We start from the raw sequence: 23,960 nt of genomic DNA on the forward strand, positions 1-23,960 counted from the left end.
ACCTTACCGTGGTGTGGCGGTTTGTGTACCTCGGAGACCCATTGAGCTATACTGGAGAGTGTCCCGCGACACTCACAGAGTCTCTCATACCAGGTTGGTCAATGGTTAGAGGTCTGACGAACACAGTCTCCTGGCCCTCCAGGTTGGGGGTTGGAACATGTATGGCGACTTGTTCCGTAGAAATGGTAATGCATTTGCATTTCCCCGCCAAACACCGCTGCCTTGCGGTTAGGCTTTTGAGCCAAATACTTTGGTTGAGGACCCTAATCGTCCTCCTGTCCAGGTGTGGGCGCCCTGGCAGTATTCCAGCCCACGTACAACCAATATATATATGTATAATCATGTGCTCTAAACTTTCATAAAATATCGGTCTCACACATGGTGTTTAGGACAACAGTATGGTACGTAAACTACTCACAAATAACAAATTAACGATCTTGACCGCATTTCCGTACGGTGACATGGGCATTTTTAACGCATGTCTAAAGAGAATATGGCTTTTCATGTGTTTTTGGGTTTGGCATTTGAACAGGCTACTAGATTGGAAGCACCTCAGTGTTGTCTATTTTTGTGAGTAGTATGTTGTTAGCTAATCAAAATGGGGACATCTTTACCGGCAACGGAATGATGATTATTCACAATTGATAGCGCAACGTGTGGAAGCAACCAATTCACATACCCCAGCTTCCATCATTTCTACATATACAGGTAATCATGTGATCTAAACTTGCATAGAATACCGGTCTCTCACACATGGTGTTTATAACAGTAGTAGGGTACGCGAACTACTGTAACAAATAACAAATTAACTATCTTGACGAAAAGTTCCATACGGTGAGATGGGTATTGTTCATGCATGTCTGCAGGAAATATGCCTTTTCATTTGTTTTTGAATTTGGCATTGGAACAGGCTACTAGGTTGAAAACACCTCAGTGTTGTCTATTTTTGTGAGTAGTGTGTTGTTAGCTAATCAAAATGAAGACATCTTAACCGTTTAAACTGCGAACTATTCATGCGATGGTAGAAGGTACTGCCAGATTTAGGTACCGATCTTTAACACAGACATTATGGAAGTCTTCGCTCAACGTTCTACCGTTCACAGTTAAGCGACCACAGCCCAGATGCATAGACATTTTTCGGTCGAGCTGTCACAACAACGAATTAGTTGAGGCGGTTAGTTATTCCACACCGCATAGTTGCGATACAAAGAAAATAAACCCAGAAAAATAACAACGTAGGTTAGAACAAAACGCCAACAATCCCAAGAGGATTTCTATTCGAAATGCTGTCTTTTAGTGAAATAGGAAAGATTAGATTGTATTGTTTTCTTTATTTTCTGTTCGTTCAAAGCTGTTCTGGAGCATGTTTGGAATGGCCCGACAACAGCTGCTCCCAGTCAGACGACCAAACCAAACAATCGAAATCGGTGGGACAAAAATTGAATCGGAAATTATGCACGATTTACACAAACGCCGTCTTTTTGAGAATCACTTCAAAGTAGCAGACGTGGTAAGTAGTGTACTTTGAATGTGTTTGACGCATCTACAGCAGAAAATGTGGGGGTGTCCACTTCCGATTATCAGTCTGAACACCCCAGGTTTCTCGCACGCCGTCATCGCAGAGTGGGGTTTGAGCCACTCTGCGCCCACTGACCCAACGGGGATCCACCAAATCGGTGTAGCATCAGTCACGTGACTCAGTTTAGCCGCCCGTACTTTTAATCGCAATGTCGAGCAGGCAGTCTGTTCACAGGACTGACAATAAAACACCATAGCAACTTCAAAGTTCAGCTGTCTGTTTTCCGTGAAGCCTCGGATTCTCTCCAGTCAGTACGAAACACTTTCCGTTGCTATCTTTTCCGAAACTAATCATAGGAACGGTAGCAAATTGGGAAAGCCCCCCTACCGGTTTCACCCTTCTTGCGGGTTCATCAAGTAGGCTCATTCTGTGAATTTCCATCTCGCTTATCTCCAACCTGAATATCAAACTTTGCGTATGTTGTGATAATTGGTTGCTGCACATTGACTAGGTGATGATGCAAGAATCAGATGAATTAAGGCGAAACTCGGCTAAGTTGCCTTCACAACCAAGTTAACTCCCAAATGAGTAAAAATCGTTGAGCTGTAACACCATTTTGGTGCCTAGCTGTCATGCACGACAGGTGGGACAATACCAGGTTGCCGAAGCCGAGAGGTAAGAGAAGCCGTGATCCACAGGCCTCGTTCGAACCACGGATCTTCCAGTCAGTAAATTCGCGCCCTAACTACTGAGCCCTCCAAATGGGTCTCAAATCTCCATTTTTCTAGTATTCGCGACCGGTCTTACCAACATGTCTCGGCCATAACAATTTGGTGTTTTGTGTTTCCAGACGTAACGCACTAGTAATAAAGTTGCTGAAAGTTCTTCGACAGGCCACCAATGGCTCCGCCCTTCTTGGGGCTCATTAGGGAAGCGCAGTCAACGAGTAACCGTCAATCTGATGTTCTACTTGAGATCAAATTGGACGGCCTTCACCACCTACTCTCACTTGCACTCTTATTTGGTCTTGGCGACAGAACAGAATTTCAGCTGAATCTCTCGCTTATGAATGGTCTTCTTAGCTGGGATTCAGCTCGGTCAGCCGAGAAAACCAGCTTGGTACACAAGTGAGCGTTTGTCGGATTTCATGAGATTTGGGTTCAAGTAGAACATAAGGTTGACGGAAACTCGGGGATGCGCCTTTTGGATGTGACCCAAGAAGAGCTGGCGAAACTGGTCATGGACTGCCGAAAAGTTTTCAGCGACATCTCGAAAATCTTATCAACAAAAACAAGGAGTGACCTTGTGCACCACATTCAGTTGAAGACCATCATAAACAAAGGATTCAACTGAGTGAAAAACAAAGTGATATTTATGTTTGAATTTGTTTATCTCCTTATATGTTTGCGATGCTGGCTGCTTAGCCGATCACTGTGCTATTGAATGCCCGACCTCCTAGCCACTGAACCGGGAGCGACGTGTGTGATCAAGGGTGATACGGCGCACGCCATGTGAACACCAGAACAAGCAATAATGCAGGGTTATGCGAGGTTATTCACTGACGGCTGGTGAGGTATCTGTTGCGTGGTGGATGTACACACACACACACTGTCTACAGGGGGAGCACGCTTAACAAACCACTACACATCATTTGTATCCACTGCTAATTTCAGCATTTCCAACTTCACTTTTTTCCAAGTCCACTTAAAAACACCTTAGGATTGACGGGAATTAGGTCTGTATGATGAATCAAAGTAGGGGGAACCCAGTTATCAGCTGTCCAAACGCTTTATGTCACCTATAAATAGTGTCACATCAAGGATAGCAACATATGTGGTTGGTACTTGCAACCGAATCGTAACCGAAGACCCACTGGATGGCTGTTTGGTTGCAATTTCGGGGTTTCAAGCGTGTGTCACGCTACCTGAGTGGGAAGTCCTGACTGGCGGGTCAGTCGATCGTCACAACCAGGACAGTTACTGGGTCGTCGTTCGATGAGTCGGGCACACTAGTCACATCGCTCAGGTGTGAACACGTTCGCCTGTTCAGACTGGTAATTCAGATGCGTCCAACGTGCGCCGGTGGAGTAGTGGTTACACGCTCGCCTCGCATGCCAGATATCCGGGGTTCAAATCCCGGCACGGCCATTGGATATGCACTGCTGATGAGCTCTGGTAAGCGCGAAGCTCGAGTCCAGTGCTTCACTTTGGTGTGGACGCACCGGAATAATTACGCCAGAACAGGAACACGACCGTTCAAGCGAGAGATGAGTTCACTGTAGTTGATTATTCACCTTGAGTCTAATCGAATCACAACCTTCGTTAGGCAATTCAGGGTGAAATTGTGTACGGAATTCGGTGTCGATTGCTAACATTTCAGGCTTCACTTCATCTACCTTTCCCAACTTCCTGTCACAGTATCTTCCGGTTGATGAACGTTACTGGCCTCCTGTTGTAATGAACTGTCATGACAATCGTACCTTTGGAACAAAGGTCATCGTTGGAACATATACATTCTCAAATGTTCGGGATTACCTGGATGTTTCCAGCCGTAAGTCACACTGGCCTCTAGATAGTATTGTACAGTTGTCCGGTGCCAGTCAAATTAAGTCACCTGTCACAATGGGGGAGAATTGTGGAGTTTTAATAGACGCAACCTAGGCGGGTCAACCATTTTGTTCTGGTCGATTCCGAAGTCTCCTTGCTAAATCGCCCTGTGTTGCTCTCGTTCAATATTAGCAGTACGCTAGTTGCTAAAGGAGTTGGAAAGGCATTTGATTGGAAGGGCATTTGATCGGAGGGGAATCCTTACGTCAGGTTTAATTGGCCCAGGTGGCTCATAGACGGTTTGAGCATGAACGTGAACACGCTTGTTTGCTGATTCATACCACGGTCCAGCGCAGTGCTCTAGTGAGGCACGGCATATGGCACATTATAGTAGTATGGTATAGTATAGTATATAGTATAGTATAGTATAGTATAGTATAGTATAGTATAGTATAGTGTAGTATAGTATCTCGTAGTGTAGTATAGCAGTGTGCAGTGAAGTATTGTATAGCGTAGTGTGTTATAGTATATTGCAGTATATTATTGCTTAGAATAGCATAGTGGGGTGCAGTAAAGTGGGAGGCAATGTAGTATCCATCGGTGCAATCTGGATGTCGTAGTATAGTGTAGATTTGTATGGCATAACACTTGTCATCCAGCGGTCACGCGCTTGGTCGTTGTTACAAATCTTTTGATATTTCTCATCCCAGTTGGTTTGCCGGAAGATGACGAGGATTCCACCTATGACGAGGGGCCAAATTTGGCTCCGCGACTGAACATCAGACTTGATTCCCTGTTTGACCAAGAAGATGCTATGAGTGGGCGTGATCAATCCAAGAAACGTTCGGATGCCTCAGCGAGCCGCCGGAGCGAGGTGACAATGGAGGATTCGGAGGGATCTGAACCTACGGAAATTAACCTGGATGATATCAATCCGAATTTCGTCGCACCAAAACTAGAGGGCAGCATAGAAACAAGGTCGATAGCAGACTCGGGAGAGCAGCGTGGGCCTCCTGATTATATGGATATCACCGCTGGAGGTGTGAGTGCCCTCGCGTATAGTTTAACCTTATTCTAGCCTGGTCTGTCTCGGTTTTTCTCATGCATACGTTTGCATGAGTGATTGTCTGAAAATATCCCCAAGTTTTACCTCGAACCTGAAGTCTGCTCGGGAGGTAACTCTGTGTTGCTAGAATGCAGAGAGACGGTTGATTAAAATTAGAGAGGGGACCGTGACATATTGTATGCCAACACATTATTTGGCTGCTGATATATCTAATACGATAACTGCTCAACTAGGTATTTCTTTGCACTTTTATCTGTTGTCCACTGATACGATCAGGTATGTACCCAGGTAGCAGCTCAGTAATCTGTCTGACGGATGGCTCACAGTTACAGGGACTTCGGTAAACTTGTGAATGCCTTCAGCGAAGGAGAAAGTTGATTTTTGTTGAAAGTCATCAGATAGATGCAATCCCAAATTTCAAGAGTCGCGTGTACTGCGTCGTGAAGTAACCACGCGCCTACACCTGAGTGGACGAATGCCACATTGACTGGCTAGCAGATCGTGTCCTTATTTGTCACCTACCCCCAGGTAGTATTCTTTGCTACGCCGATGAAATTCATAGAGCACACACCTGCAACACAGTAGTCTCGGAGCCGCGATGCAAACATCTTGGATGTGTGCGTAACCTAGTGTAAACGTGAGCCAACGCGGAAATGACTATCGAACAAGAAAGGCTTGTTCTTAATCGCGCCGTCCCATACCGATCGGTATGCACGCGCGTTTGGTTGTCCAGGCCTAGCCATAGAATGGAGAACAGGCCAGAGAAACCGGTATTCTACAACTGCGGTTGAGTTGTAGTAGCTCTTGATCTGAAGGTTGGTTAATGTGGTGTTAGTAGTGTCAAATTGTGAGAGATCCGTCCCCGCAGTTAAGACTTCACTTTCAGGGCATACAAAGTCTTGCGCGCAGGCATTTCAGTCACATCCCGACATTTGGTCTTCTTCATACAAAAGCGGCGTGTTGGCAAAGGTTCATACGTCACATGTCACATGATGTCAGCCAGACGAATGAAATCGATTAGTCATAGGGACAAAAGCTTGTCAAACGTGCCATGAAGGTGATAGAGGTTAGAAAAAGCTAAACGCTGGGAACGAGTATCGAAACGGCGTTACATAATGGGACAAAATGGAATAGAGTAAACGGCCAAAAATACAAATGCAGAAAGTGAATATCCATGTTAAGAGTACGTTAGATAGCAGTTGCCTTTGTGTACCTAAGTGAGGATTAGGACGATGTATGGGGACTGCTTTAGGACATAGAAGTGACTTTAAAAGCCGTCATTAGATCTATAGTAAGTTCAAAAGATGTCTTGTACCGGTGGATTCGGGACAACGCGACTCTACTCTGATAGACCACTTCGGTAATTTCTCTCTTATTCGTGTCCTAAGGTGCCTCGTAAATCTTCTGACGTTCGATGCAATCGAACTGACATATCGGGCTGGATTTGGTGAGTCAGACATCCTGGTCATTCCTGGGTGAGGTAGAAATACAGGTAGCTTGTTGAAGAAGGACTAGTTGAGCAACCTTGTGGGTATGTTTGATCCTTGATGTTAGATGACACCTAATCAAGGACGACAGGTCATCTCACCTAGACAATAGCACCAAGCAGGCTGCGTTTTTGGAACAGCTGGATTCATGTGGCTCGGAGGTTGAGGATCATAGTACTCTTCTATGAAGCTCAACGGATAACGGTTTATAACCAAGGTGTCTTTGAACATCTAATGTTTGATGTTGTCAGGAGTAGCAATGCTCTAGACTTGTGGGGGGGGGGCGACTAGAGCCCATGCTTGTTCGATGGGGGTTGAACTCTTAAAGTGCAAGTGTCATCCTGTTCAAACGGTTTTCCTTAAAGCACCATGGTTATGCTACCTATCATGCTGTCCAGCCAGAAGCACATCAAGAGAAACTATCTTTCACTTTTTTTCTGAGTTCTACTGTAAAGTTTAAATGAGCTTGAACACTGAGATTCCTCTGTTTAGTTGTGATCAGGGGGGGGGGGGGCAAAGAGGTCATTGACATTTATCCTTATTCACCAACAGTTCTTCAGGTTCTCTTGGAGTTACAAGTGTAGAAGTATTCTAAGGGAAGTTCTAAATATGGGCTTTTTGACTGGCAAAAGCGTAAGCAATGTCTGTCACTTCAATGACTGGAATACTTGTAAAGAAAGATTTAACATTGAGTGAGGTTGTCATTTTGTTCGTGATGTCGATATTCTGGACCACATCCACTAACTGGAAGTGCTCCAAAAGCCTACCATCCTTCAGATCAGCGCTTTGAAAACCATGATAGGCTGTTTCTGGGGGAGCAGAGGTAAGTCTGTTGGACCGCTTCACTGCTCCACTTGTTTAGAACAGTCGTACTTCAGTAAACTCAGTGTTCCATTCAGTCGCTTCTTTAACTCTATTCCATTGGTGTCGAATCGATCGCGTACACGGATCGGCAAATGGAGCATTATTAGCAAAGCGAGTGACATCATAGCGCAGACGTGTTTGAATGCACCAACCTATGTTACGAATTGGCTGACTGATTCTAACTTTTGAAGTCAGGTTACTGTGCTTCAGGTAAGTAGACACAAGCTGGTCGAAATGGGAACGCTGACAAGGTGACCCATCGTTTCATTCTGGGTTATTGGTGTGAAACTGATGACAGTCGATGGATATTGATGACAAGAGTATGCCAGAAGGGAGTTGCCTGAGGAGAGATCTGGTTGCAAAAGCGCGAGGAGATCTTAGTGACATCAGCGCGGCAACCTGAAGGGAGAACGGAGGGGGACGGCAGCCACCTACAGGCTGATCGGTCCTTGTTTTGGGTTGATACTTGTAGGGGGCGTTCCAGCTGAAGAAGCGGTTACTAAACGACCAGCGTCTCAAGAAACAGAACTAACCAGGGCTGAGGCGCACATCCTCACGATGTCAGACGCAACAAAACAGTGCGCTTAAAACAGGCCGTCTGACTGGTTCTCACATTTCTGAACAAAATCAGGTGAACTCAATGACCATCACACCATGGGGTGGAAAACATCAGCCAGTTATTGCCAGCAAGTACTGAAACTAACAGGTGAGCAAAAGGGATAGGTGGACTGAAAAAGAGATGAGTAAACGGCCTGAAAGAGTTTCCATACCAGTCCGCTGACTGTTATTACCGAGAACTGTTTCAGAATTACTTTTACGTCGTCACAAAGCCTGAACAGACTTCTTGATTAAATCTGAATAATCAACTAATTAGTTGTTTTTATCTGGATAATAACATCTGGGCTTCCGTCAGGAGGACAAAAGTACATATTTCACAACTCATGATAGCAATTCGTTTGGCATGGTAACACGTGGTTTTTCCATTTTCAGCCCGAAGCAGTGGTACATATGGGGCCAACTCCAGAACAGCTGGCCAGCGCAGATTTTTGGACGAGGTACTTTGCCACAATTAATGCAGCTGATACGTACAAGGAAGAGGTGAGTGATTTGACGACTTGGTTGCGTGAAATCGCTCTAGCCGGCACCGGTTAACTCTGGTTTGAAAAGACCGTTTCCGTCATCCGGAAGAACTGCCTTAATTGCGGAGGTTACCTCTACTATTTTATGTGGGTCATTGCTTTACAAACTTCACCTGTTTGTTTGCCAACCGACTTCATATAAAAATGAATGCAATAGCTCACTTCCTTTTCTTTGCTTCGAGGGTAATTCGTGTTTCCTAGGCTAGTAACTATAGTGACGTCCACTTGCCCGATTAGAAATGACTGCATCTTGTAGCCATTAAAGTGAAATAGGAGGAAATTTAATATCTGCTTTGAATTTTTCCACAGTCATCGTAGATTCGCTGTCGACCAGGTGGCAGTTGATCCGTTCGCCAAGCTTGGCGGTTGGTTTGAAAACGTTTTTTGACAGTTTCCAAGCTCGGCAAACAGATTAGCTGCCGCTTGATTAATATCACGGGTGAACATCCCACTAACATCCGAGTAGAGTTGAACTGGAAGCCTCCCAGCTGCTGGTTGAAGACCAAACCGTTCGATTATCAATGACTGGTCAACAGTGCGACTAAATCGTGCTCCGATAGAATATCATTTAGTCACAGAATTCAGATCACATGGTCACGTGTTGACTGTCTCCCTGGTCGAACTCTATAGGCTTGAACTATCAGTGGGAGGTCATTAGTTCGAATCGCCCTAGAGCATCGTAGGGTGTGCCGTGCTGATGATTCCAGTGGAAAGTCCACGAGCTATATGCTCCTTCTAAGCCTTTTGGTACAGCTTGATTTAAAGGATGAAGACCCGACTGACGGATTTTCACACTATTAACACGTGATCCATAGTTCATACATTCACTGAGACTATCATTATTTAGACACATTGCCAAACACTGTAGAGGAACGCTGAAAAGCAGTTCAACAGGTTCCGTAATAACCCTCACCTTCCATTAGACGCGAGACGGAGCTACGAGAAAACTACATACTACTCGTATGCCTCATCAGCAGCGCCCGCCGTTTCACCATTATTTAGGCACATTACAAAACACTGTAGATGTTGGTAGATAAGCTAGGATTGGAGACTCAATCTGCCAAAGTTCTCTTGCTTCTGTGGTGTTGAGAGGTAGACAGAATTTGGTACTTTTGATGTTCGGAAGGCTAAGACAACTTAAAGAATTATACTAGTAGGATGGATCCTACAGTCGATAGACCGCAGGAACTTCAGAGGTACACGCAGTCCATTCCTTCGCAGGTTAGTGGTAGGCACTTCAGATGTCTCAATATGGTGTGATCACAGTGAACAAGTGTAGCTTTATTGTCTAGACGCAACACACTACTCCTAAGGTTACTCGGTAACACGAACGGTTTCGACCTTCTTGGAGCTCATCAGGTAGGCGCAGCCCTCGAGATTCGGTCCACCTTATATTCTACTTGATCTCAAATGGGACATATCTTTACAAATATTTTCATTCGCTTCAACTGAAGTGGATCATCATAAACGCAGCATTCAGATGGATTCAGTTGAGTCTCCTGTCAACAAATATTCGTGTGAAAATGGGTGTATTTGTCGACTTTTTGTCAGGTAGAACATGAAGTTGACGAAAAATCGCAGACTGCGTCTATTTGGTGAACCTCAAGAAGGGATAAAGCCGGTCGTGGGCTATCGAAGAATTTTCATCCACCTTGCGAGTAGTGTGTTAAGTCTAGACAACAACGTATTACGATACTTTGAGTATCATACCAACTGAGGCTGCATGTGGTGCAACAAATTCAGTTAAAACGCAACATCATGATCGAGAGATTAAACTCGATTCAGTTGTATGTCTTGTCAAGCCGACTCAGTGTGCAAATGAGAGCATTTGTCGTAGTGTAGCTTTGCTGGATTTGATAGTCAAGCGTCTTTTATGTTAAATGGTACTTTTTTCTGTCATTATGATCCTTTTCATTCGGACTGAAGCGTAGTCTTGACTTTCATATGCGGCATCCTGTTTCGTAGTTGGGATGTTTCTAGATACAACAGAGATATTTTAATATCGTAGTCAATATTCAAGCATCGTTTTTGTCAAAAACCATTTACCGTTTTGTGGGAGAGTTTCCATGGTGTGTTCGATTTTGTGGGGGGAGATTCCAGGGTGTGTTCGATCTGACGAAATCACTAGTTCTTCAGACTACAATTCTTGTTCACCTGGAGGAAGGTGTTTGGCTGTTGGACCTGTGGAGAAGCTTCCTAAGTGCAGCAAACATCCAACAACATACTGCGAGTAACTCCAGAGCTTTTCAGGACCAGCTTGCATTTGCGCCAAGTTGGAGGTTTTGTCTATAGGTCACGTGATATCCACTCGTTCCACGTGATTTGTGTAGCGGCATCGCGAGCATCCATTCAATGGGTATTTCTTCGTTCCATTCATTCACGAATACTGGCGCTGAGGAGATGCAGTTGGGACCAGATGCCTTGTTACAGTTCACAAATATAGTATCTCTTTTATTTCCATACCACTGTGGTTTTCACGGGGGAACTTACCTGAATCTCTCGTTTTGATATATCGCAATTGAGTGTGTTGCATAAAGACCGCCTTATGTTTCAGTTGGGAAGATGTTCGAGATATTGCTGCATGTTTCCATGAAAAACTGCTCAGAAGGATAGCTGAAAACCCCTTGACTACACATGAGATATCCAGCTGGGTTTCAGTTGAGTACCCCGTGGGAAACAGATTGAAGTGTAAATGAGTGTATTCGGCGACTTTCGTGCATTTCGGGTGAACATAAGGTTGACGGAAACTCGGGGACTGCGCCTACCTGATCAGCCCCAAGAAGGGCGAAACCGGAAGTGGGCTGCGGAACTGTTTTTATCAACCGTATGAGTAGCTTTCATCATTGTTTACACTTCCTATTCTTCTTGCACCGAAGGTTTTACGTTCACACTCCAATCTACATGATACACTGACTATAGGGTTCACGCTGTTAACTCATTCTTTCATCCAAGTGTGAGGTTATGCTAACCGGTGGAAGATGTGGGAGTACGTGATATGTGTCATTCTTCATCCTTTTCCAGGAACGACATGACGAGTTGACAGATTCAGACGCTAGCAGTTTGAGTGACAAGTTGGACCAGATCAAAGTGGCCGAGGAACCAGCCGGTAAGTGGCGGTTTTTCCTACATTCCGGGTCATGAACGTCTCTCCTTTACGTCAAGTCACGAAAGCTGGAACTCAAAATGTCAGAGAGGGATTGTGGCCTACCACCATTACTACTAAAATGTTCCTTCTTAAATCTTAGGGAACACCTCATACTGTCTGTGCGACAATCAACGCTCCCATGAACAACGTTAATTAGACAGCTGTCAGCTTTCCAACTTGGCGTTTTCCCCAGGATTATGATTGCATCTTATCAGCGAAACTCTATGTATTATCGAGCACGCCAACAGTATTCCGGAATTCGTACATTTTGTGTTAATATGTAGAACAACCTGGAGAACTGACACGGGCTGCCAACTTCATCGCCATCATCATCGACAGCATGACATTAGTGTTCGACACCTATGCCTCGCTCCGTACAACCATGATTTATTTGAAAGCCCCAATGTGAAGAAAAGAATGAAGGTGGACGGGTAAGGTACTTAGTGCTACTACAATTCTTGTTCACCTGGAGGAAGGTGTTTGGCTGTTGGACCTGTGGAGAAGCTTCCTAAGTGCAGCAAACATCCAACAACATACTGCGAGTAACTCCAGAGCTTTTCAGGACCAGCTTGCATTTGCGCCAAGTTGGAGGTTTTGTCTACAGGTCACGTGATACCCACTCGTTCCACGTGATTTGTGTAGCGGCATCGCGAGCATCCATTCAATGGGTATTTCTTCGTTCCATTCATTCACGAATACTGGCGCTGAGGAGATGCAGTTGGGACCAGATGCCTTGTTACAGTTCACAAATATAGTATCTCTTTTATTTCCATACCACTGTGGTTTTCACGGGGGAACTTACCTGAATCTCTCGTTTTGATATATCGCAATTGAGTGTGTTGCACAAAGACCGCCTTATGTTTCAGTTGGGAAGATGTTCGAGATATTGCTGCATGTTTCCATGAAGAACTGCTCAGAAGGATAGCTGAAAACCCCTTGACTACACATGAGATATCCAGCTGGGTTTCAGTTGAGTACCCCGTGGGAAACAGATTGAAGTGTAAATGAGTGTATTCGGCGACTTTCGTGCATTTCGGGTGAACATAAGGTTGACGGAAACTCGGGGACTGCGCCTACCTGATCAGCCCCAAGAAGGGCGAAACCGGAAGTGGGCTGCGGAACTGTTTTTATCAACCGTATGAGTAGCTTTCATCATTGTTTACACTTCCTATTCTTCTTGCACCGAAGGTTTTACGTTCACACTCCAATCTACATGATGCACTGACTATAGGGTTCACGCTGTTAACTCATTCTTTCAGCCAAGTGTGAGGTTATGCTAACCGGTGGAAGATCTGGGAATACGTGATATGTGTCATTCTTCATCCTTTTCCAGGAACGACATGACGAGTTGACAGATTCAGATGCTAGCAGTTTGAGTGACAAGTTGGACCAGATCAAAGTGGCCGAGGAACCAGCCGGTAAGTGGCGGTTTTTCCTACATTCCGGGTCATGAACGTCTCTCCTTTACGTCAAGTCGCGAAAGCTGGAACTCAAAATGTCAGAGAGGGATTGTGGCCTACCACCATTACTACTAAAATGTTCCTTCTTAAATCTTAGGGAACACCTCATACTGTCTGTGCGACAATCAACGCTCCTATGAACAACGTTAATTGAACAGCTGTCAGCTTTCCAACTTGGCGTTTTCCCCAGGATTATGATTGCATCTTATCAGCGAAACTCTATGTATTATCGAGCACGCCAACAGTATTCCGGAATTCGTACATTTTGTGTTAATATGTAGAACAACCTGGAGAACTGACACGGGCTGCCAACTTCATCGCCATCATCATCGACAGCATGACATCAGTGTTCGACACCTATGCCTCGCTCCGTACAACCATGATTTATTTGAAAGCCCCAATGTGAAGAAAAGAATGAAGGTGGACGGGTAAGGTACTTAGTGCTACCTTACTACAATCAATCCGAGGTGCCCACACTCCCAAATACTCATTCAGGCAATATGGATAGAAACAGACAACAAGATCGTCACTGACATCGGTTGGCAGCCCTATCTTGCAGCGTCTTCAACCAGGCGCTGTGGAGATCAAGCAATCCCCATCCTGGAAGGCGAGTATCACCGACAGAACCCATTTATGAGTAATTGTGTACTGAACGTTTCCTCTAGTTCATGCTACTTTAGGAGCCTTATTAATATGGCGACAAAAACAGTCGTTCATTACCCACTCACCTGAATATTTCAGGTGTAGTACATCTCCCCACCGATGAGGTCATCATCTTATAGGGTGCCTTTTGGCCTTTCTGGGAGTTGGACTCTTCTCTTGGATAATGCATAATATTCAACACCGACTTATCAGATCGTTGAAAACAAAGGACAGAACCGTGAAAGTATCCGAAACTGGTGTTTTGAACGAGATCCTTGGCTGATTAGGTCTTCTGATGTAGATACCACTCAGTTCATACTGAAAATTGTTCGTAGCGTGAGAAGATTTTGTAATTTCCAATAAAGATTTGGTTCTGGTGGTAAATCTGTTCTCAAAAGCCAACAAGCAGAGCTGTTTCATCCTCATTGGGAATCAAAAACTGTGAGCATCGTACGAAACTCCAGGGACTTTTGAACCCGTGGTTCGACCGTTCGATCACGATAGGCTGAACAGCAGTGTGATTTGCTCGCACTTAGTGTATAGCGTCCCTCATCCTCCAATCACGGGGTACACATCACGTGGTCACGTGTGGACTAGTTGCTCGAGTGACGACTTCTCAGATCGAAGGGTGACTGAATGTGTGGAGTAACTGATCCTCTGAGCTATTTTTAGCTCGTTGGTGTTGTGAGGAGAAATTGGGTTCGAAACCAATCTATACTGAAAATCCAAGAAGCACTCTGCAACTATTTTATGTTTCATGGGGATCATCAGCAGTGCAACGACGAAGTGGCCCGTCGGAGTCTCACACTGAATAACTCTTACTTAAACAAAGAGATAAATTATCGCTCCAGAGCAGAATAATCCAGTTATTTGCAACTATTTTATGTTTCATGGGGATCATCAGCAGTGCACATCTTGCAAAACCCGTCGGAGTCTCACAATGAACAACTCTTACTTAAACAAAGAGATAACTTATCGCTCCAGAGCAGAATAATTCAGTTACTCATAGTTATTTATTCAGTTATTATTATTTATTATTTATTCAGTCATTTATAGCGTCTTCATTGCTTCTGTTTTAGCATTTTTTTGATACAGTTGTCTCGCCTAAGCTTAACGAGAGTGGCGTCGTAAGCGAGTGATGAAAACGAGAAATATGTTGCGGGATCGTTCGGAAAACTAATAGAGATCAGATATTCAGCCTTTGGCTTAGCTCCAGACAGCTCCAAGGTCAAACGCAATGTGTACTCATCCCTTCAGGGTCGATGGCCTTGGTGAACTTTGGCCGCACAGAGTGATAAAAGATTTGCATGTTCAATCCACTTTGAAGCGATTGTGTACTTTCTGGCATTTAGTCTTCATCCATTTTCTCCCAGGTGCCGTCGTGACACACAAAAATTTAGCAGGATACGGAGTATCCACGACGAAGTGGCGTATAAGCCAGTACTCAGTAACCAATCAGAATCACTTGAGTAAAAAACTGAACTTACAAGACCCACGCACGCCATACCGTCGCCCACCAAAGAACGTTTTCTCCACTTGAAACCTTCGCAGACCAGGATTTCGTAAGGAACAAATCATGAAATGGCGACAAGGAATGAAACTGGCTACAGTGAAACTTAGTTCTTGACACCTGGGTTATGACACAGGTAGTTTTCCTTGCAGACGCCTGGAAACCCTCACAGGACGTGGCGCTTAACTGATAAACCGAATTGGAGGTTTGCGCTTGGTTTGTGTTAGTGATAAGGACCCCAAACGCTGCTAGATGTCTTCCCCTTTTAATCAAATTTCTCAGCTATGTTTAGTTAACTGCTGTTTGAGTGGGTAGGCACCCCATTCTTCATAATTTTCTCAAATGACGTTATTTGGTTTTTGCGAACCAAGAATCCTCCCCTCTCGTCTTTCTTTCCACTATTCACTGAGGTGTTCTTTCCTCAGTGTCTTCCAAAAACCGGTGATCAGCAGTTTCTCCTACTGAAGCTGCTGCTGTGCTGTTGAAGCCAGCACATAAGACAAGTAGCAGTAAGAAACGGGAATATTAGCTGGACGTTCGAGTCCAAAGCTGATCGCGCTCCATAGAGGGGATGCTGCATTTTCGTCTGAATATGTTCAGCTGATCTACCCATGTTTTTAGATAGGTCCCCAAAATCAAGTTCTTCATTTAAACTATCCACTCCCAGAAAGTGTGGTTTTTCGTTGTGATTTTCAGCTTACCGTGGGGTCAGTGAGAATGCCTCGGAGTTGAAATGGGCGATATCGTAGATGTATCAGGACGGTTGGTGTTTGGCTCTGCAAATGCAGGAAGTACTATCGACATCTGACAGTATATCGGAATATTGGTGGCTTGGGGGTGTTGATCGGTTGTTGATCAGGTGGCTGCTAATCTGTTTGCCGAGCTTGGGAAGTTGCTTACAGACGTCTGATCACCATCAGTGAAGACATCATCAGTGCGGGGATGATGCCTCTCCACCTGACGATGCACATCTGCAAGGAAATTGCCAGCCTCGGCGGACAGATCAGCAGCCGATTGATCTGCAACTTACGGACACTCTTGCCTAATGGCCTCTCTTTGTGGAGGTGTTCAATCTTGTGTAAACTAACCTCATTGGAACTATGTTGGAAGGACACCAGGGTCGACAGTGATAGCCCTTGCTTGAATTCGATCCCCCCATAGAAGAAGCTATGTAGGTGACAAGGTTGCTCTTCTAGACGTGCTGTAAACTTGAATGACGTATCTACACGTCAATGGGCTTAGGTAAACACATAACTTAACTGTGACTAGAAATTTTGTAAACAAATAACCGTTTAAATAACTGACTGCTTGAAACTGTACGAAAGTATAGAACACACTTCAGCATTGCATTGTGTGCTGTTGACGGACCAGCTAGTGGCACGGTAATGCCACACATGCTGCAGATTGGCAGTCCTGAACTTCTCAATTCGAAAGAACAACTCGTCTTTTTCAGGCCTACGACTGGTACAAAGTCTGAAGGACGAGAATCGGGCAACTGCATTGTTCAGTTCATGACGGCGCATCAAATTTTTATCGGCCTCAACCGATTTTTTTTAACAGAAACCATCACTAGCGTTGTAATACTCTCAACTAGTCACCCAGCACGTCTGTTTCAGTTAGACTGATGGCATCTGAATTTGCACACAATTCGAAAACGCCTACGTGCCAAATTTGCAACAGAAATTGCCTTGAGAGCATTTTCATCTCGCAGACATATGTTGTTCCACGATTACTCGATATCAAGGCCAGATTTAACGGGTTGAGGCAAGCCCTCCCGTAGACATTTACCCGGTCACAAGTGTCACAATTATTGAACCTTTCGATGACCTTGAAGTGAGTGTCTTCGTTAATTTCTCACCGCTTCAAACTTTCATTTCTCTCTAACTTGTAGAAGAAGTTCCAATGGAAATATTGGATCCAAGCGCCACAGCACAACAAAAACGCAAATGGTGGAAAAAGAAGAAAAAACAAAAAAGAATTTTGACCGGTCGTGAAAAGCGCCAATTGGAGATAGAAAAAAGACGCAGAAAGCGTGTGCAGAAAAAGAAACTTCGTCAAAAAATTGCAGAGAAATTTGTAAGTCACGTGGTAGTTTTTTTGCTTCATCAGCAGTTCTTCTGCACCCAGTAATTTAACATTGTTCGGGTAGATGAATCACACTACTGAAATTTCGTGAGTAGGGCTGCAAAAAACGGGAATTTTTAATATGTATACTGTTCGGACGGTCATTTGGACGGACGAATTAATCAACCGATCATCTGTTGTGCATGTGGGTCAGAGTGTCCTGAAAGCAAAAACAACTTTTTGGCGCTTGACGACAAAATTTTCTCAAGGTCTTTTGGGTAGTTTCGACGCAATCCCGATTAATGTTTATGTAGGCATTGCATCAACATCGGTCATTTTTCCCCGTTCGCCAACTTGCCGGTATGTATCAGAAAGTCGTATTTTTATTTACAATACTTGATTGCCGTCGATCAAAACTAATTTGCACGTCATGAAAAATTTCGTGATCAGGTTGAAGACCCTGGTTTCGAGCATTTGATCCAGAAACGGCTCAACTCTTTCGGACATTGGTCAAAACGGAGGGGGTCAAATTTATCCAGGAACAGGGCTTTCTTGGGAAAAAGTCACTTTTACCATTGCAATTTAAAATGCCAACTACTCTGTGGTATTCTTTTGTTGTAAGCAAACATACAGGGTGACAGTCCCGCCAATATGATTGATCCTGAGGTCGTTGCCTTCATCAATCCACACTTCCAACACCTGATATCTGTTGGCAATATCCGTGTTGACAAGTACTTCGCTGCCGTGCAACCAAAATTAAAGTTAAATTCCTCAACTGAGAAGAGGAGGAAATAGTGGATGAGGTTCGGACCCGGTGCTAACTTTTTGCAAGCTATCTGAGGTGATCACTCCACCGTGTGCTCAATCAGACAATCTGGAAAGATGGTTGACAATGTTTTGGCGTGAATACACATGGTCTAAACACTGGACGTTTTTTTTCGCAACTAAATTACCCTCAACACAACTAAATGCCCGTTCTGTAATTACGACTTGATCGCGCCACCAGCAATACGTCCTAGACGTTTGTGGCTGAAGATCTGATGACTTCTCAGATCATCTATCCGAGGAGGGCATGTTTTGTAACCATACAAAAACACATCCACTAGCTGTAGCCTCATACATGCTACTCTTGCGACTCGGTGATATGCCTTTTTGTCACTACAAGCAAGCAAAGTAGCAAACGTGATTTAGACCTTCGAGATTCATGCAATGACATCATCAGACATAATTCTGTCAGAGCTCATACAACTACCGAGGTGTGTAGAATGCTCCACAACCTCCAGCAATCCTCCTGGAATCGCAAGGGGCACGTTTCGCAGTAGGGATTTAAAATTAAACCTACCGCGTGTTATATCCAAGTTGGTTCTGTTGGCATGAACAGGCATCTCTCCCCGAACAAGTCCACAGAGTATTGTTAAAGGTGTTTATATTGACCATTCTCCAAAAGCACTTCCCACATCGACTGTGAACTTCTCTTTGAGTCGCCAAGAAATCCCTAGCTGGACGCAATGGCCCCTAATTCGCATACCTGTTGTTGGAAGGTTGTTCTCACGCCCATTTGTGTACTGGAGTCAATTTGGACGATAGAATTAGAGTTAGAACAATGACTGTGATGATATATACCTCCATAGGTACGGACAGGTGTGTTGGACTCATGGATGCGAAGACTACTCTTGAATGACGTATCTACACGTCAGTGGGTTTAGGTAAACACATAACTGTGACAAGAATAGAAATTTTGTAAACAAATAACCGTTTAAATAACTGACTGCTTGAAACTGTACGAAAGTATAGAACACACTTCGGCATTGTACACTGTGCTGTTGACGGACCAGCTAGTGGCACGGTAATGCCACACATGCTGCAGATTGGCAGTCCTGAACTTCTCAATTCGAAAGAACAACTCGTCTTTTTCAGGCCTACGACTGGTACAAAGTCTGAAGGACGAGAATCGGGCAACTGCATTGTTCAGTTCATGACGGCGCATCAAATTTTTATCGGCCTCAACCGATTTTTTTTAACAGAAACCATCACTAGCGTTGTAATACTCTCAACTAGTCACCCAGCACGACTGTTTCAGTTAGACTGATGGCATCTGAATTTGCACACAATTCGAAAACGCCTACGTGCCAAATTTGCAACAGAAATTGCCTTGAGAGCATTTTCATCTCGCAGACATATGTTGTTCCACGATTACTCGATATCAAGGCCAGATTTAACGGGTTGAGGCAAGCCCTCCCGTAGACATTTACCCGGTCACAAGTGTCACAATTATTGAACCTTTCGATGACCTTGAAGTGAGTGTCTTCGTTAATTTCTCACCGCTTCAAACTTTCATTTCTCTCTAACTTGTAGAAGAAGTTCCAATGGAAATATTGGATCCAAGCGCCACAGCACAACAAAAACGCAAATGGTGGAAAAAGAAGAAAAAACAAAAAAGAATTTTGACCGGTCGTGAAAAGCGCCAATTGGAGATAGAAAAAAGACGCAGAAAGCGTGTGCAGAAAAAGAAACTTCGTCAAAAAATTGCAGAGAAATTTGTAAGTCACGTGGTAGTTTTTTTGCTTCATCAGCAGTTCTTCTGCACCCAGTAATTTAACATTGTTCGGGTAGATGAATCACACTACTGAAATTTCGTGAGTAGGGCTGTAAAAAAACGGGAATTTTTAATATGTATACTGTTCGGACGGTCATTTGGACGGACGAATTAATCAACCGATCATCTGTTGTGCATGTGGGTCAGAGTGTCCTGAAAGCAAAAACAACTTTTTGGCGCTTGACGACAAAATTTTCTCAAGGTCTTTTGGGTAGTTTCGACGCAATCCCGATTAATGTTTATGTAGGCATTGCATCAACATCGGTCATTTTTCCCCGTTCGCCAACTTGCCGGTATGTATCAGAAAGTCGTATTTTTATTTACAATACTTGATTGCCGTCGATCAAAACTAATTTGCACGTCATGAAAAATTTCGTGATCAGGTTGAAGACCCTGGTTTCGAGCATTTGATCCAGAAACGGTTCAACTCTTTCGGACATTGGTCAAAACGGAGGGGGTCAAATTTATCCAGGAACAGGGCTTTCTTGGGAAAAAGTCACTTTTACCATTGCAATTTAAAATGCCAACTACTCTGTGGTATTCTTTTGTTGTAAGCAAACATACAGGGTGACAGTCCCGCCAATATGATTGATCCTGAGGTCGTTGCCTTCATCAATCCACACTTCCAACACCTGATATCTGTTGGCAATATCCGTGTTGACAAGTACTTCGCTGCCGTGCAACCAAAATTAAAGTTAAATTCCTCAACTGAGAAGAGGAGGAAATAGTGGATGAGGTTCGGACCCGGTGCTAACTTTTTGCAAGCTATCTGAGGTGATCACTCCACCGTGTGCTCAATCAGACAATCTGGAAAGATGGTTGACAATGTTTTGGCGTGAATACACATGGTCTAAACACTGGACGTTTTTTTCGCAACTAAATTACCCTCAACACAACTAAATGCCCGTTCTGTAATTACGACTTGATCGCGCCACCAGCAATACGTCCTAGACGTTTGTGGCTGAAGATCTGATGACTTCTCAGATCATCTATCCGAGGAGGGCATGTTTTGTAACCATACAAAAACACATCCACTAGCTGTAGCCTCATACATGCTACTCTTGCGACTCGGTGATATGCCTTTTTGTCACTACAAGCAAGCAAAGTAGCAAACGTGATTTAGACCTTCGAGATTCATGCAATGACATCATCAGACATAATTCTGTCAGAGCTCATACAACTACCGAGGTGTGTAGAATGCTCCACAACCTCCAGCAATCCTCCTGGAATCGCAAGGGGCACGTTTCGCAGTAGGGATTTAAAATTAAACCTACCGCGTGTTATATCCAAGTTGGTTCTGTTGGCATAAACAGGCATCTCTCCCCGAACAAGTCCACAGAGTATTGTTAAAGGTGTTTATATTGACCATTCTCCAAAAGCACTTCCCACATCGACTGTGAACTTCTCTTTGAGTCGCCAAGAAATCCCTAGCTGGACGCAATGGCCCCTAATTCGCATACCTGTTGTTGGAAGGTTGTTCTCACGCCCATTTGTGTACTGGAGTCAATTTGGACGATAGAATTAGAGTTAGAACAATGACTGTGATGATATTTACCTCCATAGGTACGGACAGGTGTGTTGGACTCATGGATGCGAAGACTACTGAGCTAAGAATAGATTATTCGTCTTGCGTCTGGAAACTATCTCACTGATTAGTCTTCATAACCACATATTTTGTCCTATCATAGGACCCTCAACAAGTGGATGTTTCAAAGAATCCACTCCAGATATCTGATCAAACATCTTGTTCACGTCAGAGGAGCGGCTGGTCTGAATACCCTAAAGCTTGAAAAAGTTGTGCAGCTTAATAGGGTCATCATAGGAAAAATTTGGCGTCTTTTATCCTTTAGAAGGTGTTTGTTTGGTAAGCAAATATTGTATGAACATCTGATTTTGCTCCGTTTTGTTCGTCACTCCCAAGTGGAATCTGCACGGAATATGACTTCCTGCAGCCTCGATGGTAAACGAACCGATAGCAAACAGTGGGCTCTACTGGAGTTTTCCACTACAATCTTAGCCTGTTTCAGTGTATTGCCGGCTTCACTCCCTCCAAGTTTCTACTATCCAGATATATCCGGACCTCACGATCAGGGAGTGTCACCGAATCCGACCTGACAACCTTTAGTAGTTTTACCTAGTTCAGATGCCGACATTGCCAAAAATATTCTCTGTTGATGAGGTCTAATAAGAACAAACATTGGGTTCTCTTCTTTCTGTGTTTGATATAGTCTAACCGGTATAGGTACGCCAGAACTGGAGAGCCATCCGTCAGATATTTGGTTGAAACGTTAATACAAACAGGCATTCACCCAACATGCTCATCACTATCATTATCATCATAATCGACAGCAAAACACCCGTCTTTGACTTGGACGCTTCACTGCCGCAAAACCATAATTTATTTGAAAGCCTCATTGTGAAGAAAAGGAAAGAAGTGGATGCGGGAAGGGAATTATTGCTGGTTTAACACAAACATTCTGAGGTGCCGATCAATTCAGACACTCATTCAGACCACGTGGAGAGAAACTGACGGTCATACCTTGCAGCATCTCCAACCAGTTACAACAAGAACCACGCGGTCCCTATCTCTGAAAGCAGGTTCGGCATCCAGACTCTTCGTAATCATTTCCCTCTGCCAGGTCGAAGGTCGGTCACCACTTTACCTGTACAAACGCTGGTTCGACATGTACCCTATGTGACCAAACCACCCTTCGCTGACAAACTTTGGTGATAAAGGCCATGCGTCATTTACCAACGAAAACTCATTAGCTATCAGAAGACAAAATTAAGAAAGTAAAGCATAGTAAGAATGAGTGTCAAGTGAACATATTACAGCTTACAGAAATCGTAAACGCCAGTAGTAAGGACGAGGAAAGATGCAGGCTTTAAGGTACTTTGGATGTGATAAAATAGACGGTTGTCAAGAGCTTTGGAAAACGGTGTCTTTATGAATCCGAAATAAATCACAGCATGCAAACGAGCTCATACCGGCCTGGGTTTGAGCCTGGTAAAGATCGCCGTTTATAATTTTTCGTCACTCATTCCTTTATTATTGGACTCATAAATGATTCCACGAGAAATGCCTGTGTTTCAGGTACTGCTCGATTAACAGCCACTTACGTAGCTCCTGGAAATTTGCACAAATGACACTGTTTTACCCGACTACTTGTTCACAGGTCCATTGGGACGGATTTTGACTTTAAAACAAGTTTGACCTAGGAACTTGCTAACTCGAGAGCGACAAAATGATGTAACTCACCAAGACTAACACCTTTTTCGTCTTTCTGGCTAAAAATAGTAGTACACCCACACACACAAAGCTTTGTGGTTTGAGAAGTAATCAAGAAAACTGAAAGGAAGTTGGTAAACCTAGTGAAATGGTGATTCAGCTACTTCAAAATTTTGTACCATCCACCATCAACCATACATGGAACCAAGTGTAAATCAGCCTCTCTGCATCTCAGCACTTGCGTCGTTCACCTCGCGTTTTATTTTCAGACAGGAGATTCCAAAAGGATGTACTTTAAGGAGCACTACGATGACCTCATCCTTAACGAGGGTACACAAGGTGAAGACTTGAGTTGGGTTGAGAAAATCATGGTAAGTCACTTGAAAATTGTTTCTCGCGTTGCTCGAAAGATACTCTGTAATTATGTGTCTCAGGACAAATCAATATGAACTGGAAATAGTCTCCCATCTAGCACAATCAAAAGTTTGTACTGACTGAAGTCTTTTAGGTCATTAGCAATCGAGTAGACGTTTGAGGTATCATCGTCATCATCATCGTCATCATTATCATCATCGTCTTCATCATCATCATCATCGTCATCATCATCATCGTCTTCATCATCATCGCCATCATTATCATCAACGTCATCATCATCATCATCGTCATCATCATCGTCATCATCATCGTCATCAT

General features: G+C 44.0%; 1 protein-coding gene across 1 annotated transcript in view; it reads left to right on the forward strand.

The window, feature by feature from the left end:
* Window positions 1–23,960, forward strand: part of T265_08582 (hypothetical protein) — a gene marked incomplete at both ends in the record, with an annotated part of 107,712 nt that overhangs the window by 52,782 nt on the left and 30,970 nt on the right. Inside the window, 10 exons of the mRNA XM_009174434.1 lie at window positions 1,352–1,510; window positions 3,582–3,693; window positions 3,899–4,069; window positions 4,776–5,107; window positions 8,473–8,580; window positions 11,643–11,727; window positions 12,319–12,434; window positions 13,100–13,184; window positions 17,270–17,454; window positions 23,537–23,638. Coding sequence (XP_009172698.1) covers window positions 1,352–1,510; window positions 3,582–3,693; window positions 3,899–4,069; window positions 4,776–5,107; window positions 8,473–8,580; window positions 11,643–11,727; window positions 12,319–12,434; window positions 13,100–13,184; window positions 17,270–17,454; window positions 23,537–23,638 — 1,455 coding nt within the window. The remainder of the gene's footprint in view (window positions 1–1,351; window positions 1,511–3,581; window positions 3,694–3,898; window positions 4,070–4,775; window positions 5,108–8,472; window positions 8,581–11,642; window positions 11,728–12,318; window positions 12,435–13,099; window positions 13,185–17,269; window positions 17,455–23,536; window positions 23,639–23,960) is intronic.

Source organism: Opisthorchis viverrini (assembly GCF_000715545.1).
Source record: "Opisthorchis viverrini unplaced genomic scaffold opera_v5_225, whole genome shotgun sequence".
Taxonomy (NCBI): domain Eukaryota; kingdom Metazoa; phylum Platyhelminthes; class Trematoda; order Opisthorchiida; family Opisthorchiidae; genus Opisthorchis; species Opisthorchis viverrini.